This window comes from Anolis carolinensis, chromosome 2 (genome assembly GCF_035594765.1).
Source record: "Anolis carolinensis isolate JA03-04 chromosome 2, rAnoCar3.1.pri, whole genome shotgun sequence".
Taxonomy (NCBI): Eukaryota; Metazoa; Chordata; class Lepidosauria; order Squamata; family Dactyloidae; genus Anolis; species Anolis carolinensis.
The window spans coordinates 296730614-296746857 of NC_085842.1; the positions used below are offsets into that span (position 1 = coordinate 296730614).

General features: G+C 36.8%; 1 protein-coding gene across 2 annotated transcripts in view; it reads left to right on the top strand.

The window, feature by feature from the left end:
- The window catches only part of slc38a9 (solute carrier family 38 member 9), a 53232-nt gene that overhangs the window by 5972 nt on the left and 31016 nt on the right, over positions 1-16244 (top strand). Inside the window, exons 1-9 of one of the 2 annotated variants that reach the window (XM_008102782.3) lie at positions 174-1049; positions 5069-5201; positions 6724-6845; positions 6979-7042; positions 7159-7252; positions 9547-9717; positions 11746-11805; positions 14191-14385; positions 15207-15314. In XM_008102782.3, the coding sequence (XP_008100989.1) occupies positions 1015-1049; positions 5069-5201; positions 6724-6845; positions 6979-7042; positions 7159-7252; positions 9547-9717; positions 11746-11805; positions 14191-14385; positions 15207-15314 (982 nt within the window). In that variant the 5' untranslated portion in view covers positions 174-1014. Of the gene's footprint in view, positions 1-173; positions 1050-5068; positions 5202-6723; positions 6846-6978; positions 7043-7158; positions 7253-9546; positions 9718-11745; positions 11806-14190; positions 14386-15206; positions 15315-16244 lie in introns of those variants that run through there. The other variant, XM_003216181.3, reaches the window with a different exon arrangement.

Sequence of the window (16244 nt, forward strand, 5' to 3'; positions counted from 1 at the left end):
TCTCCATAAGTACGTCTTACAAAGATTCAGTATTGTAAGAGCAAAGAGAGTTCTTGTTTAATAGTAGTAAAAATATTATAAGATTGAAATCCTGAGTATGTCTCTGTATGTAGACTTAGCATAACTGTATGTATGTGTTTGTAACTGATTGACTGCAGCAACTAGGAGTGAATGATATGATTGTGTAAAATGACTGTCTTGGGGGAAGGCTTTGATTACACTTCCAGAGATTGGGAAAGTTACTTTAAGGACCTATCAACTCCAGATTTTCTGGGGCAGTATACTCATTTGGGAGTTATAGTCCCCCCCAAAATAAAACTTCCACACTCAGAACAGTTGTGGTTGATTAGATTATGTATCTGCACATGTGAATCAGCGCTACAACACAGCAGAGCAGACTGGGATAGGTTAGGAAAGTGAGGCTGTTGAGGAGCAATCCTTAATGAGGTTGTGACCTTGCAAAGTTCCTTGGAAACCTGCAAACTAGTTAGTGTTGTTGAGTGCATGTTGGAGTGTTGTATATGCTTAAGGAAAAATATGCCAAATATTGAAAAGTGTGAGGTCAATCAACTAACAGGAAGTCCTTGAATTAGACAGACGTCTCTTGTCTTGGAAGGCTTTCAAGATAACGTTTGTGCCATTGTATTTAATCTATGTTAGCACTTATCTCCTTCCTTCCTGAAACAAAGGCATCTTGAGTGTATCATATGTGTTTCTGTAAGACAGCTTTACTGTATTTGATTAACTGTAGAGATGCCTAAGTGTAATTCTGTGTTCCCAGGCCCAAAGAAAGGCATAGCTTCTCAGGGCCTTTCCACTTGTTCTGCCCAATCAATGACACAAATGCAGCTGTATAAAATATCGTTTAATTGGATAAACAAACCTCTAAAGCAAATGGGCGCTTGTGAACCTTCAGATCTTTTTGGACTGCATCTCCATTAATCTCTTACTACTGACTGTGCTACTTGAAACTAAAGGGAATTGTAGGCCAGAAAAAACCACCTAAAAGTCCACATGTTTTCCACTTCTACCTTAAAGACATACAGGAGGTAAACTGTATGTTCTTCTCATTCTGTGCTGAAAGGCTTTTAAATGCTTTGTTTATATTGTTTAAACATTTGTTTTACTTTGTTTAATTGAAATGTTTTGTTTGTATTGTTTTGATATTTTTATAGGGCCACTTGGAAATATTTTCCTAAACTATTCTGAAGCTCCTTATAAACATTTATCTTTCTATAAATGTAGAGTTTTTCAGTTAAAGCTGTTGTGTACAGGGGTTTTATTTTTAAAGCAAAAGGATCTGAAATCATTGTAAAAGAGAAATGAATTTTCAGGATGTATCCAAAGTTTTTGTTTTAAGTGCAATGCATTTTGGAAATACTTAGTTGGGAAATATGTATGTGGTCTCCTTTAGAGAAAAACAATTTGATACCTAAAGGTGATTTAGGAAAACATGCCTCTAAATTTTGACAAATGAGGTGTTTTTTAGGTATTATATTTGTTTGGACAACATATGTCTCTTCAAATGAAGTGGCATTGCCAGTGATAACATTTCTCATCCCTATCTAAATAGCAGAAAGCTGATGAAAGTTGCAATTCAAATCACCTGGCCCTAAAATCATCATTTGCCCATGCCTGTACTAGACTGAATCATGGAAAATTAATCATTAGATGGATACATGGAGCTTCTGGTTCAGGGGCAGTATGCATGGCAACTACTAGAGGAAGCAACAACAGGAGAGTCTAGTTGTTTGTGAGCTCTTCAGAGCTCCACAATTCCTTGGCTATTGTGGGAACTAGGATGTTGAATGATAGGCCTTTGGCCAGGTTCATCAAACCTCTTCCTCTATTACTGCTTTTGGCGTACACATTTCCCTGCAATTTGACCTCAGTTTCTTCACTGAATGACTCATGTACCATATGATCAGAATGAATGAAGTAAACATGTTCCCTTTCCCAAAAAAACCTTTTATCAGTTTCTTTGGGCCTTGAAGGATGTTGCTGTCAGGTGGCCGCTGGTCAAGGTGCATTGGAGAGGTCAACATATGAGACCGAAAGCTTTGCTGTTAGAAGAAAAAAGATAAAATGTTTTGTTTGCTGAAGCTGAGCAGGGAAAGCCTTGTTTTGCTCAGTCGTACCTAGATTGAATCTCACTTATCTGAAATGTTTGCGACGAGAAGGTTTTTTGGATTTGTTTTTAGTTGTTTGAATGCCTGTATTTGCATATACATAGTAGACTTGTGCATGGATCCTTTTTAGCTATTTTACTTCAGCCAAACCCGCTTCTTCGGCTCTACCAGATGGCCGTAACGACAAGGGCCCAGCCATCATGTTTTCCCGTCTGTAACGGGACCACATGGCAGTGTATCACAGCTCCTCCTCCCCTATTCGGCATCACAGTTGCATCCTGGCTTCAGTGTATTTTTTGGCTTGGCGTCTGGCTTGGCCTCTCTTTTGAATCTTTTTGATTTTCCTTTATTTTCTTGATTCTTTTCATTTAGTGGGACTCACAGAGTTGGGAATGTGCGGGGTGGGTGGGTGGGGAGCATGTGCGTGTTTGGAGACTTGGAGAGTCACCCTTTTAGCTTCTTTTTCTCCTCCCCTCCTCTCCTTCAGAAAATACTTCTAAAAGATAATACTTATTATTAATAATAATAATAGTAATCCCAGTGAACGAAAAGAAAAGCCTCCTTCTCAGAAACTACTGAGAAGTTACCTCTCCTCTAGAGTAGAAAGCAGAAATAGCTTTAAGGAAGCATTAAACCTGAAGCAGAAAGGCGTGAGGGGGGAAAAGGCAGGCACCACTCCAGGCAGGGCCTGCAGTGCAATCAAGAAAAAAGAGGACTTTTAAAAGGAAGTCCAGGTTATCACTCTTCCTTCCCTGGGTAGTGGGAAACCTCCTTAAAGTGCCTTGGAAAGCTGTGTACAGGGAGAGAGCTGTCTCCTCTAGAGTAGAAACAGTTTTAAGGAAGCATTGACCCAGGTGTCATCTACAAACCAAAGGGAAAGGATTGCAGAAAGAGTAGTATCTTAACTCTGATGCTTTTTAATCCAGATCTTAATGAATGATATAAAGACAAACGATGCTATTGCCTAAGATGACAGGAAGGGGATTCCCGGATCTAGCCGTATTTTTTGGTTGTGGTCTGAAAACACCATCCGGCTGTGCACCCATTTCCGGGAAGTGTGCAAAAACGGATATGGGGGTCTACTGGTATCTGGCCGGCAGAAACTGATCAAGGTTCAGCCAAAATGTACAAGCCTAATAAATAGTGAATGAAGGAAATGGGGGACGGGGAGAGGGATAGTTGCATGTCCAGTGCCTTTTTGAGTTTTCCCCCAAGGGCTGTCAGTACACTTTCTACTGTTTGAGCAAAGGGGGAAATAATTCCCTGTCCATAAGTATTTTTCATTCCCTTTGGCCTGGACACAGGTAGCAACCAATGGGGTTAGTCTATGCTTGTCGTACAGTTGTTTCCACAGCATCAACCTTGCTGTACACAGGCCAGCAGAAGGCAAGTGCAGCGAGAGTCTAGGGCAGGGGTCCCCAAACTAAGGCCCGGGGGCCGGATGCGGCCCTCCAAGGTCATTTACCTGGCCCCCGGCCTCATTTTTATAATATAATATTTTTATATCAGTTTTAATAATATAACATATTGTATTTATTTATTTATTTATTTGCGACATTTATATCCCGCCCTTCTCACCCTGAAGGGGACTCAGGGTGGTTTACAAGTATATATACATATAATATATTATATTATACGACGAATATTGCGATATTATTAGTAATATTGCATGTAATATAAATATACAATTATAATAGTGAATTATAATTATTACTACATTGTATTACATCATAATATTATTATTAATATTACATGTATATACAATATATTATAATATTAATATAGTATAATAGTATTATATATTATTATATCATTAAATTGATACAGGAGACATGGTGGAAAGAAGTCTTCTTGGCCCTGTCTTCTTCATTCTGGTCCAGAATGGCAGTTAGACCTTTTTTTTGGGGGGGGGGGGGATATTACATATAATATTATAATAATAATATAATAATAATAATAATAATAATAATAATAATAATAATAATAATATATTATTATTATTATTATTATTATATGTAATATAATATTATATTATAATAATATAATATTATATTACATATAATATGAATAAAATATTATAATGTTATACAATATTTTACTAATAATAATACCATATAATAATATTAATTATATGTTATATATAACATATAATATGACAGTATAGTGGTATAGTTCAATATAGTAATATATAATGCTAATATTGTGCTATGCTAATAATATAATATATTGTTTGTACATACAGCTGCTCTGAGTCCCCTTTGGGGTGAGAAGGGTGGGATATAAATGTAGTAAATAAATGCAGTAAATAAATAAATATTTTAGACTTAGGCTCACCCAAAGTCTGAAATGACTTGAAGGCACACAACAACAACAATCCTAATTAACTTGACTACCACATTGGCCAATATCAGGCCCACACTTTCCATTAAAATCCTGATAGGTTTATTTTGGTTAAAATTGTTTTCATTTTTAAATATTGTATTGTTCTTTAATTGTTATTGTTGTATTGCACTACAAATAAGACATATGCAGTGTGCATATGAATTTGTTCGTATTTTTTTTTCAAATGATAATTCGGCCCCTCAACAGTCTGAAGGATTGTAGACTGGCCCTCTGCTTTAAAAGTTTGAGGACCCCTGGTCTAGGGTGTCTGCTTTAAATAGGAACCTTGTATAAGCAATGTATATCAGGGCTCCTTGAGGAAAAACTCAATGAATACTGGGCGTATGACTGCCCCCTTTTTCCAATGGTGGAAATGGGCAGCTTTCAACAAATGTTTTTGGGTTTGGAGTAGTTTGGATTTCCAAATAAGAGAGACTCAACCTATATAGGTATTTAACTTGTAATTATAAAATGTAAATAGTTTACAAATAGATTCCTTTCAGAAACAGCTATTTGTTACACAATCAACATATGTTGATTTTTTGTTGCTCTTTTAGGCCATTTCACATAGAACCTACAAATATTGTTAATGTGAATGATGACATGCAGAGGGTTACAGCAGAAGCTTCGGCAATGAATAAACGGATACACTACTACAGTAGGCTTTCTTCACCTTCAGACAGAGCACTGGTGAGAAAAAAGACATATTACTATGAGCCGGTCTACTTGATGCCTGCCTTTGCACCACTTGTTCTATGATAGCAATGTTTTGCCTGAACAATTTTGGAATAAAATTGTAAGATCTATCCTTTCATCTGGCTGAATACTCTTTGTTCCACAGACAGAAAAAAAATGCAAAGACAAGAAGATAGTTGGTTGATGTATTAAGTTCTAGTAAGCAAGTGAGAAGAATTTGGATAACTTTTTTTTTCAAAATTAATATGCTTCCAGCTCTTCAAAGCACCTTGGAGCTGGTCAGCATTAGTTTGCATTGGTAACCAAATGGATGTGCATATGGTTGTGATTGTCTTATTGTTCTGGATTCTGGAATAGGTGCAGTATTTGTTTAGTATTTTAAAATTAGATTATGACAAGCATTAGTAACCCCCAACATTCTGGAAAATCAAAGTTTCTGAAATTATGGATATTCTTTATACCAGGCATGGACAAACTTCGGCCCTCTAGGTGTTTGGATGCCAACTCCCACAATTCCTAACAGCCTAACGGCTGTTAAGAATTGTAGGAGTTGAAGTCCAAAATACCTCGAGGGCCAAAGTTTGCCCATGCCTCCTCTATATACTCATATATAAGTAGAACTTTCAGTTAAAAAAATCAACCCCTCAGAATTGGGACAACTTATTCACATTTTACTGTGAATACTGTATCTAAACTCTTATCAAAAAAGGAACCATCCCCTTTTCTGAGTATCGTGGTAAATGACAAGAGTGCAGTCAATCCTGGAAGAACCTAAAGGAAACATTGGTTTCAAAATCCATAATTTTGACGCAAAAACTGCCTTATATATGAGGTCAACTAATACATGAGTATGTATGACCTGGTAGGCTCATAGAGCCTGCTATTCCAGGGCACCACGAACAACCTCCTTGGCCAATGCTAAATGCTGTATAGATAACTACTGGGAAAGGCAGTATCTGAAGAAGGAATTAATCAGGGCTGTAACCCTATCTTCAGTGTCTGGCATTAGCCTTGCAATGTGAAAAGCAATTATAAAAAAAGTGATTCACACTAAATATCCACCTTCACAGTACAGTAGTCTTACTTATCCAACAAACAGACCGGCTGAATGTTGGCTAAGCGAAAATGTTGGATAATAAGGAGGGATTAAGGAAAAGCCTATTAAATGTCAAATTACATTATGATTTTACAAATTAAGCATCAAAACATTATGTTTTACAACAGATCGACAGAAAAAGCAGTTCAGTACATGGTAATGGTATGTAGTAATTACCGTATTTACAAATTTAGTGCAAAGTGTTGCAATGTATTGAAAACATTGACTACTAAAACACTGACTACTAAAAGGCAGGCTGTGTTGGATGATACAGAACATTGGATGAGCAAAGGTTGGATAAGCAAGACTCTACTGTATATTTCTGGGTCTGACCAAACCTCACTTGTTTAGTTTTATGAGTAAATACTGCACTGCTGTACCCTTTTAGACATAACCCTTTCTGTTTTTATCTTTTGTTAGGTGGCTCCTGATCACGTACTTCCTGCTGCAGAAGAAATCTATGTATATAGTCCATTGGGAACGGCTTTCAAAGTAGATAGCTGTGCTGATGGCTCTGGCAAAAACTCCAGCCTAGTAACAATGTATGTGAAAGAAATATTCTGCATGGCTTACATTATTTTAGAATTTCTCTTTTGTAAATTCATAATATTAAATGTAATGTTTTTAAAAAGTGTCTTCAACTAATGGTGTTTCCACATGTTATTTCCCCCTCAGATTTATGATCTGGAATACCATGATGGGTACATCAATATTAAGTATTCCCTGGGGAATTAAGCAGGTATGGCATGTGTGTGCATGCATGCGAGGAGCAATACATATTTGCATGACAAATCTTCCATTAACACCAGAATTTGCTTAAATATTTGATTTTAAACTTCATTTTTTGAAAAACAGGCAGGGTTTACCACTGGAATCATTATTATTCTGCTCATGGGCATATTGACGCTTTACTGCTGCTACAGAGTTGTGAAATCAAGGACAATGATACGTGAGTATGTGTTCCAGTAGAATATGGAGTTCTGCTGTATAAAATCCTTTATTTGTATGTTTTTGTACACTTTAAAATGCCAAAGCATGTTCCAAAGCAGGACTAGGCAAACTGCATGCACTCCAGTCTGCTTTATTTGGTGTTTTTGTGATCTAAAAATTAAAATTCAGCCAAAAGGTCAGCTTCATGTTGACTAGTGATTTTACATTAAAAGTTGTCCCTAACTTATGGTGACCCCATGATGAACATATCACAGGGTTTTCTTGACAAAATGTATTCAGAGAGGGTTGCCTTTGCCTTCTTCTGAGAACCCTAGTCTCCTGGAGTTATAGATAGATTGATAGATTTCTTTGATTAGCCCACTGACCATATCAACAGTAAAAGACAAAAGATGAGAATACACAGACAAATAAATACAACTCACTATCCTAAAGCTCACATAGTAGTTGGGGGCTGTGGCGCAGGCTGTTGAGCAGCTGCAATAAATCACTCTGGCCATGAGGTCAGGAGTTCGAGGCCAGCCCGTGGCGGGGTGAGCACCCGTCAATTAAAAATAAAAAATAGCCCCTGCTCGTTGCTGACCTAGCAACCTGAAAGATAGTTGCATCTATCAAGTAGGAAATTTAGAAACCACTATGTGGGGAGGCTAATTTAACTAATTTAACACCATAAAACTGCCACCAGCATGCGGAAAGGAATGAGGAAGTCGGCTCACAGTGGATGATGAAGCAGCTGCTCCCCCTGTGGCCAGAATCCAGGAAGCTGGAGAAGATTAAATTGCCTCTATGTCTGTCTCTGCCTCTGTGTTCATTTGACATTGAATGTTTGCCTTGTATGTGTACAATGTGATCCGCCCTGAGTCCCCTTCGGGGTGAGAAGGGCGGAATGTAAATACTGTAAATAAATAAATAAATAAATGGTGGCTTACAAGCATATGGTCATGCAGTGAAAAATACATACAATACAATAAAACACAGTAAAACACATAACAAAATGTATCCAAAATAACAGAGACATTGAGTAATATGTCAAGGCAGGCAATTTTGGTGGTTCTGTGAGCTAATTCTCAGAACCTGATACAGACCACATCACTCCATTGTTGAAGTGCTGCCACAATTTAAATGCTTGGAGTGCAGAAAGAGCTTCCACGCGAAAGAGTACCTTACTAGGCATAACAGAACCCACACAGAGAATCTGCATAAATGCCTGGAGTGTGGAAATAGCTTTTGCCAGTTAGCAGACCTTTCCTCCCACCAAAGCATCCACATGAGGAAACAAACCAATATACTTTCCAGCTTCCAGGCACCATATGTAATGTGTCTTCCAGGCAGTATAAGTAGTTTTGGAATTAAGAAAGATACCCTTTATACACAATTTCAAATTCAACCCTCACATCCTGGGTACATTTATTCATTGGGTAATGTAAGTATTGTACCTTAACTCTTATGTGTTTTATTGCTTATATGTTTAGATTGTTTATATTTTGATCAGATGTGTTTCATTGTTTACCTGTGCGGCATTGAATTTTTGCTGGATTTGTAAGCCGCCTTGAGTCCCCTTCGTGGTTGAGAAAGGCGGAGTAGAAATGAAGTAAATAAAATACATAATAAATAATTTGCCAGCAAACTGCTCCACACAATATGTTAATAAAAATATTTATAACATGTGGAAATAATTGTTTTAAAGGTTTTTATGGGGCTTGTCACCCAGTTTTGGAAGTTAATTGCAACCACAAATTTAAAACAAATGTTCTCTACATTTTAAAAATAAAAATAGGGTTTTAGCCAAATCTCTGTACCATGGTTTGGAATTGCAAAAATGATGGGTGGCCTATATAGGTCTCTAAATTGTGAAGATTGTGACAAGTCTTTATATGACTCTGTCTGTCTTGTAAATCTAGTTCTGGGAGACTGTTGCAAAAAAAACCATGATTTTGGAACATTAAAATATTGTGTCTAGTTGAAGGCTAATTTTAAATTTTGCTGAAGGAAATAGGACTAAATTATATAGAATTCAAGTTTAAGCTCTACATAGACATCACCACTGTGTTCTTGACAGTTACTTCAAGTACTTATTTTAATTTGTGGAAATTCCTTGGTTATTTAATGTCCCACAATTTTTACCCTATTATTAGTATATAGGGAATCAGTTTTATTAGTCTTTCTTTAATCTTAATGTTTAATCTTAGTGATCTGACTTTAGAAGACCTAATGCTCACTAGCATAGTATTAGATGAATAAGCTTTAGTCTTAACCTTTCTTTTATTAATGTCCCTAATACTTTTGTGTTTTCAGCTTCAATAGATACCTCAACTTGGGAATTCCCAGATGTTTGCAAGTATTATTTTGGATCTTTTGGACAATGGTCTAGTCTTTTATTTTCACTGGTGTCTCTTATTGGAGCCATGGTGGTTTACTGGGTGCTCATGTCCAATTTCCTTTTCAACACAGGAAAGTTTATTTATAGTAAGTGCATTTTTTTCCTACCTGATCTCATAAATGTGTCTGTTAGAAATAATTTCACTGTGCATCCATTCTACTCTCCAGAGCAAAACTGCCTGCTGTTTACCCTAATTTATATTGTTCGTATGAGATGTATTTAGCTTGAGAGCTTCTACAGTTTCAGAGTTTAGTTTCAGTTCTTGTTTAAGGGGGAAACCTTGGTTAACCCTAAGGTTTTGATAGCAGTTTGCGAATAACCGATCCTTCCCTTGCTGGTTTTGAAAAAAGCAAAATGCAGAATGTAAAGGAAGCAGTATTTTCTTGCTGTTGAACTGGAAACATAATTTAATTATCGGTCTTTGGGCTATCAGTTCTTCATGCTCTGACAACTGGAACTCTTTTGAAGACTAATTGAAAACTGCAGTTATTTCAGAATGCAGCTCATACACTACTTACTAGGACTGGGTGAATTGATCATATAACAACTCTTCAGCATCCCATTCCATTCCTAGTCCCAAATTAAAGCATTGAAAATTTTTAATCTTGAAAATGCTTCAAGGTTTAGGATTAGGTGATGTCACCATATGTTCCTTCCCAACATCAACAGAATGCCTCCTATGATTGACTCCATCCTCTGAAGAGATGGAAAGAAAGGTGTCCTGTGAAGCCCTGTTGAGAAATGTAATACCCAGACATATTAAATCAATTCCTATCTTATTGTCCATTTTGCACCGAGTAAAGCTTTTTCTGGATGCATTTTTAATTCTATTTATTGCTTTATCTTGCTTTTACTCTTTTCAGGCTTTGGTTTATTAACTTACTGCATTTGTTTATTCCTTTTGTAGCCTGCCTATGGTATATAACTGAAGGGTAGCAACACACAAACGTATTATAAATAAATTGGTAACACATTTTCTGCTTAGTAGGAGGACTACTATAAAACACGCACTCAGCACTGAGAAGTCTGTTAATCAAATCATAATATAATTAATTATTAAAGGAATGATGTTTCTCAGGTATTATGTACATTCAGGAATGAGATTTCACAGATGTCCCAGAATTGGGTGAAACATTTTTGAATGTGCCTGTTCTTTTGTTTCTGCCACTTTTGAGTTCTGTACATCTTTCTACAATAAAACACATAATAGTTTGATTGTAAACAAAGGGCTTTTATGTTTACATTTCATCATGATCATGGCATTTTAATAAACTATTAAATTGATTTAAATGCTCTGGTGCTAGGGTAGTTTTTGCCCTAATGCTGGAGATATTTACTTGGGAGAAACACTCAACTGGGTTTCAACAACTCCAAATAGGCATAATGAGCTTTAAATAGTAGACCATGTTACTTTATTGCAGTTATGAGAGCTTTATTAGTTTGAGGTATTTCTCCAGCAGATGGCAATGCAGTGCACGAGAGAGATAGAGAGAGAGAGAGAGAGAGGGAGGGAGGGAGGGAGGGAGGGGGGGAGAACAGTCACAACAATTGCATTGACAACTGAGACCAAACTCTCCCTGTTTAAATTATTGTTGAAAATGAAGTTTTTAAAAAAACAACCTAACCTCATTTCTGTATAGCCTGGTAACTTCCATGATAGGCTGCTTTAATGGGCCATTCTTCGACTTCCTTTAAATATGCTTGGAATAATGCAGTTACGCCAGAATATGGCTTTTAGATAGCTAACTAGATATGCATAAATGAAGAAATATTGTGTATAGTAAAGGCAGCATAAAACCTGACTTGTAATCAGGGTAGCATAAAATATGACAGTAAAATGTTTGAAATTTAACATAAAAAGGTAAGCTCTAAACATAAATTCCCAGTCAGCAGAGCAGGAAGGTTTGTTCAGTTGTAGACTTCTTTATAATAATACGAAAGCTTCTTTCTGTGTGTCACCCTTGGCATATGTTGTGTAGCCTTGGGTCATGTATTGGGAGAAAAGTGGTCAATATACGTAATTTAAAAAGCAAATAATTGTTTCTAAATGTACTTTTGGAGAGGTTAACTGCCAGGACCTGGTGTTCCTAATACATTTTTGTCATTTCTTTCAGATTATGTTCATGATATTAACATAACAGACATTGTTCCTGGAACAAATGGGAGCAATCGAGGTAAGCTTTGCAGTTTTTTACCACCCAGATGTTCTCATACTGTACAATGTAGTTGGGATCAGAAGTATTTTAGATTTTGGTTTTTTTCAGATTTTGAAATATCTCTACAATATCAACATATACATGCATAATGAGGACCCAATGCAATTGAATGCAATTTTATACAATAATCTTTAATTATTTTATTCACGAAACAAAATTTGTATACATTGAACTATCAGGAAGCAAAGGGGTCACGGTCTTAGCCACCTATATGTGGACAGTTGTGGGAATATTTCAAATTTGGGGATTCCAGATAAGAGATGCTCAAGCTGCGCATTGATTATAATTTCTTTGGAAATTATAATACAGTATCCCTGAGTTGATGCTATGCCATTTTTAAGAATTGAATTTTTTAAGTTTATAAAAGCATAACTCAATAGAAAGGATAAGGTATTGCAGTAACCAATGAAAGAAGCAAAAAATCCAGAGGAATTGTCTCCAGAGAAATCATACTTCTAGCACTCAACAACAATAGCTTTTATTACAGTGGTGTGTGTGTGTGTGTATATTCAAAACAACACAGTAAAAACATTCATGTTAAAATAATAGTTATCCTAACAGTTTGAAATACAAAATATAATTTGCTAGATATATTAGATATTACAAAATCACATGGTATTAAAAGCAGAATTCAGTATTTGCTTTTGCACAGAAAGATGTGGTGAAAAGAAAAAATATCACCAAAGACATGGCTCAGTATTTAAGAATCATATTAAAAGGCATTCTGGTTTTGAATAATGTCTTACTCTTGCATATGTTAAATATAAACTTAATTAATGCCAATTAATGCATTAAATTCTGTGGGGGAACTCAACTATTTGTCTGCTGTCTTCAATTCTCTGCACAGAAGAATCCCATGTACATTTCAGAAGTACTGTTTATTTTCTCTCAAACACTGCTAGTATACAGACAATGGAGAACAAACAGGCTGGCAAAAATAATCCTGATGACTCAGTTGCGTTCATTAGCTTTTCAGAAACATGACCAAATGCTCCATGAAGCTCTTGTGTTTAAGAACATTGTGGATGGCCTGGCACAATGCCAGTATGAGATGAAAGAAAATTCAGAGGAAAGTTCCACAGAATACATAGTTAGATCACAAACTGTGCATTAAACATGCTTGTTTATGGCTGACAGCTGCTTGCATCTGACCTCCAAACTGGTAACTTTGTACTAACTGTGGCTAACACTGCTTTAAAAAACTGATTTGCAATATTTCTGTTCTGCCCACATCATAATATCCAGGGTTGCTTGCAATAAAAACATTTAGTACAGTGTATAGTGAAAGACAGTGGTTCCCAAACTTTGGTTTTACTGTAGTTTTGTACTTTAACTCCCCGAATTTCTGGTTGGTGACTGGGGCTTCATACTGTCTTCTGATCCAAGGAATAAACAGGTGGTTTTACCAATCCCTTCCTCTGAAATATAGCCTACAGCATCTGTTTTTTGTTGGTAATCTCCCAACCAAGTGCTAACCAGAGGTAACCCTGCTTAGTTTCCAAGATCAGGTGGGATCTGATGCCTTTAGGGTACAGAATTTAGGGGCTAGAGACAAAAGTACCCCACTAATACAGATTCTATTATCCGATAAGATGATAGTAGTATGTGACTACTACAAATATATGTGTGTGTTCATTATGTGAATCTAGCTCTGTTAGTAAATGTGCTAGTACTGCCTTCTAATTAGAAACTGGATTACTCATGGCAGACAAGTGGGCAGCCGCTTGTCTCCAGGCGATAAGATACAAAGCCTCCAAACAAGACACTGAACACATCCATGTGGAGGGAAAGAATGTGTGACTAGATGCCTTCATAACAGTGACACACAGAAGAAGAAGAAGGAGACAGCCCTTTGGCTGCTGTCTTGCTTCTCTCTTGTTTTCTGCAAGCACAGAAGGCAGGGAAAGAGCAAGCATGCAGAACTTCAACAAACAAAACGTTCAACTGTGTTTCCTAAATGATAATTGTTTTGTGTTGCTCTGTCTGTTGCCTTGGCAGAGGCAATGAGAGGCGATGTGTGTGTGTTGGAGGCAAAGATGGGGCAAAGTAGCAGAATCATTGTTGCTTTACAATACTTTTTTGTGTGAGTGACCTTCTTTGTCAACTGAAACTGTTCAGAAAACTCCCAAGACATGTGGGTGTTTGGGCCATTATGGGGGAAGTCTTACGATGAGATGAAGTTAGAACCACACCATTCCAACGCCTAAGTCATCCTGTTGTTTCAACCACAATCAAGCTCTTAGTAATCTCAATGTATGTCCTGATTTTGAACACACATGCCTTATTCCTTGCTGGGACTAAATCCATTCTTTTGTTTCCCTTTTTTTGTTACAATTTTTATAGTAATATGTCCAAATGATGGTGGCCAGGAAATTCCAGGAAACAGAACGTCTCTCTTTCTTTCTACCGGTGACGCAGGATTTGAAGAATTTGAAGAGTGGTGGAGCAAATCAAAAACAGTCCCATTTTACCTGATTATCATTCTTCTATTATTGAATTTTAAGTCTCCGTCTTTCTTTGCCAAATTTAACATCTTAGGTATGAAACAGTATTCCTGGAGATTATATGTGTAATGTATTTGGAAAGGTGTATAGCTCTTTCCTGAAATGTTTTCCCTTAGAAATCTTGTCTTAACCTTTTCATTACTGTACTGTTCCTTTTTAATATTTCCATTTAACTGGGGGAGGCTGGGCAAAGGACAAATCATGTACTGCATAAAAGGTCTCCACTAAATGACCCAATTAACTTTCATGAAGTCGCAAAGCTTATCAATGTGGGAGTTGAGACATTTTGTCTGGGGATTCTTGGAACTGTAGTAAAAATGATATTTTTTCCAAGATCTTCAGTTTTCTCCCTATGAAGTATCCTGTATAAACGTTTGTTATAGGAAAATCTGTAGAACAATAAACATGGTGCTCACATAATTTTCTCAGCTACTCTGTCCACCATCCTGGGTTTCTTCTCCTTGTTTGTTCCTGATTGTTTATGATGTAAAGCAGGAATGGAAAATGTTTGTGTCCTTCCAGATGTTGTTGGAGTCCAGCTGCTCTCATCCCTTCAGAGTTGACTAAGGCTGATGAGAGTTACTATCAAATAACATCTGGAGGGCTTAATATTTAAACTGGATAAAAGGTAACTTCATAGTAAGAGCAGTTATCTCCAAATTTGATATACACATGGAAAAGAAAAAGCATTAAATAGCAGAAAGAAGAAGAGGGAATGGAAAGACTTATCTGCTTTTTCTGGGCTTGCAACAGCCAAAGTATATGTCACCTGGGAACCATAGAACAACTTTATTATTCCTTATTTTATAAGTCTACTAAAGTAATGTAACATTTTCTTTCTCTCTTTATTTTCAGGTACTGTTTCAGTTGTTTACCTCGTCATCCTTGTTACAGTAAAGGCAGCACACTTGGGATTTCATTTAGAATTTGACTGGTCTCAAACAAGTGAATATTTTGTGCCAGGTAAAACTTAATTTTATTAAGAAAACAAACTTTCTAGAATGTTGACTGTTTTTTATTTAATCAGACACTCGAACTGAATCCTAATCTCTCCGGGATATTTTCCCTGCAAGGCAGGAGAAGTTGGAATTCCCCACATTTCCAACTTTCCTTTCTCTGGGAATCTTTCAATTGTCATTTCATTCCCTAATGCCAATACTGGGAAGGGGGCATACTGGAGGCGGAGGAGGAATGCTCTGGTGCTCTTGTATCCAAAACCTTTCCGGCCCCTTGTAGCCTTATCCTACAACTTAGAAAAATATATAGACATTACGTTTTAATATCATCCCTCCCCAATTGCTTGACTGAAGGAAAAATATCTGTTTTGAAAGAAGAAAGAATAGCAAGCACTGCATCTTCTTTCCCTCAATCTGGCCCACAAGAGCATGGAAAGACTCAGGAAAAGCTTGGAGCATTTCAGCCTTGTCAAAGGATTGCTCTGTTAGTGAGAAGCTTTGAAAGTGTCCTTCTGTTCTTTTGTCCTTCCTCTTTCTGTTCTGAAACTACTCATTCAGGGATTTTGTTTTCAAAGCAATATGTAGAATGTCACTGCAGTGTTGGCAACTATCAATGACAAGGGAGTCATTTCATCCCTGAAATAGAACTCTTAAGCAGCTTGTGTAATCCCTTTTATTAGAAGGAACCTTTTAAAAAGATGCACTTTTGGAGATGAAGAATGTTTATGTATTAGGCTAAACTTCTACACAAATGCATTTTGAATTAGGATTACTCCTGCTTCCAATTCTGAGTTGCCTAACTTAGGCTAAATGTGGATAAAAGGTCTGTTATGGGATGAAATTGAAGTTACCATTTACTCCAAACTTTGCACTATAAACTCCAGGGTCACAGTTATGCTGGTCTGGAGGGGACCATGTGCCCCTGAACATGAACCAG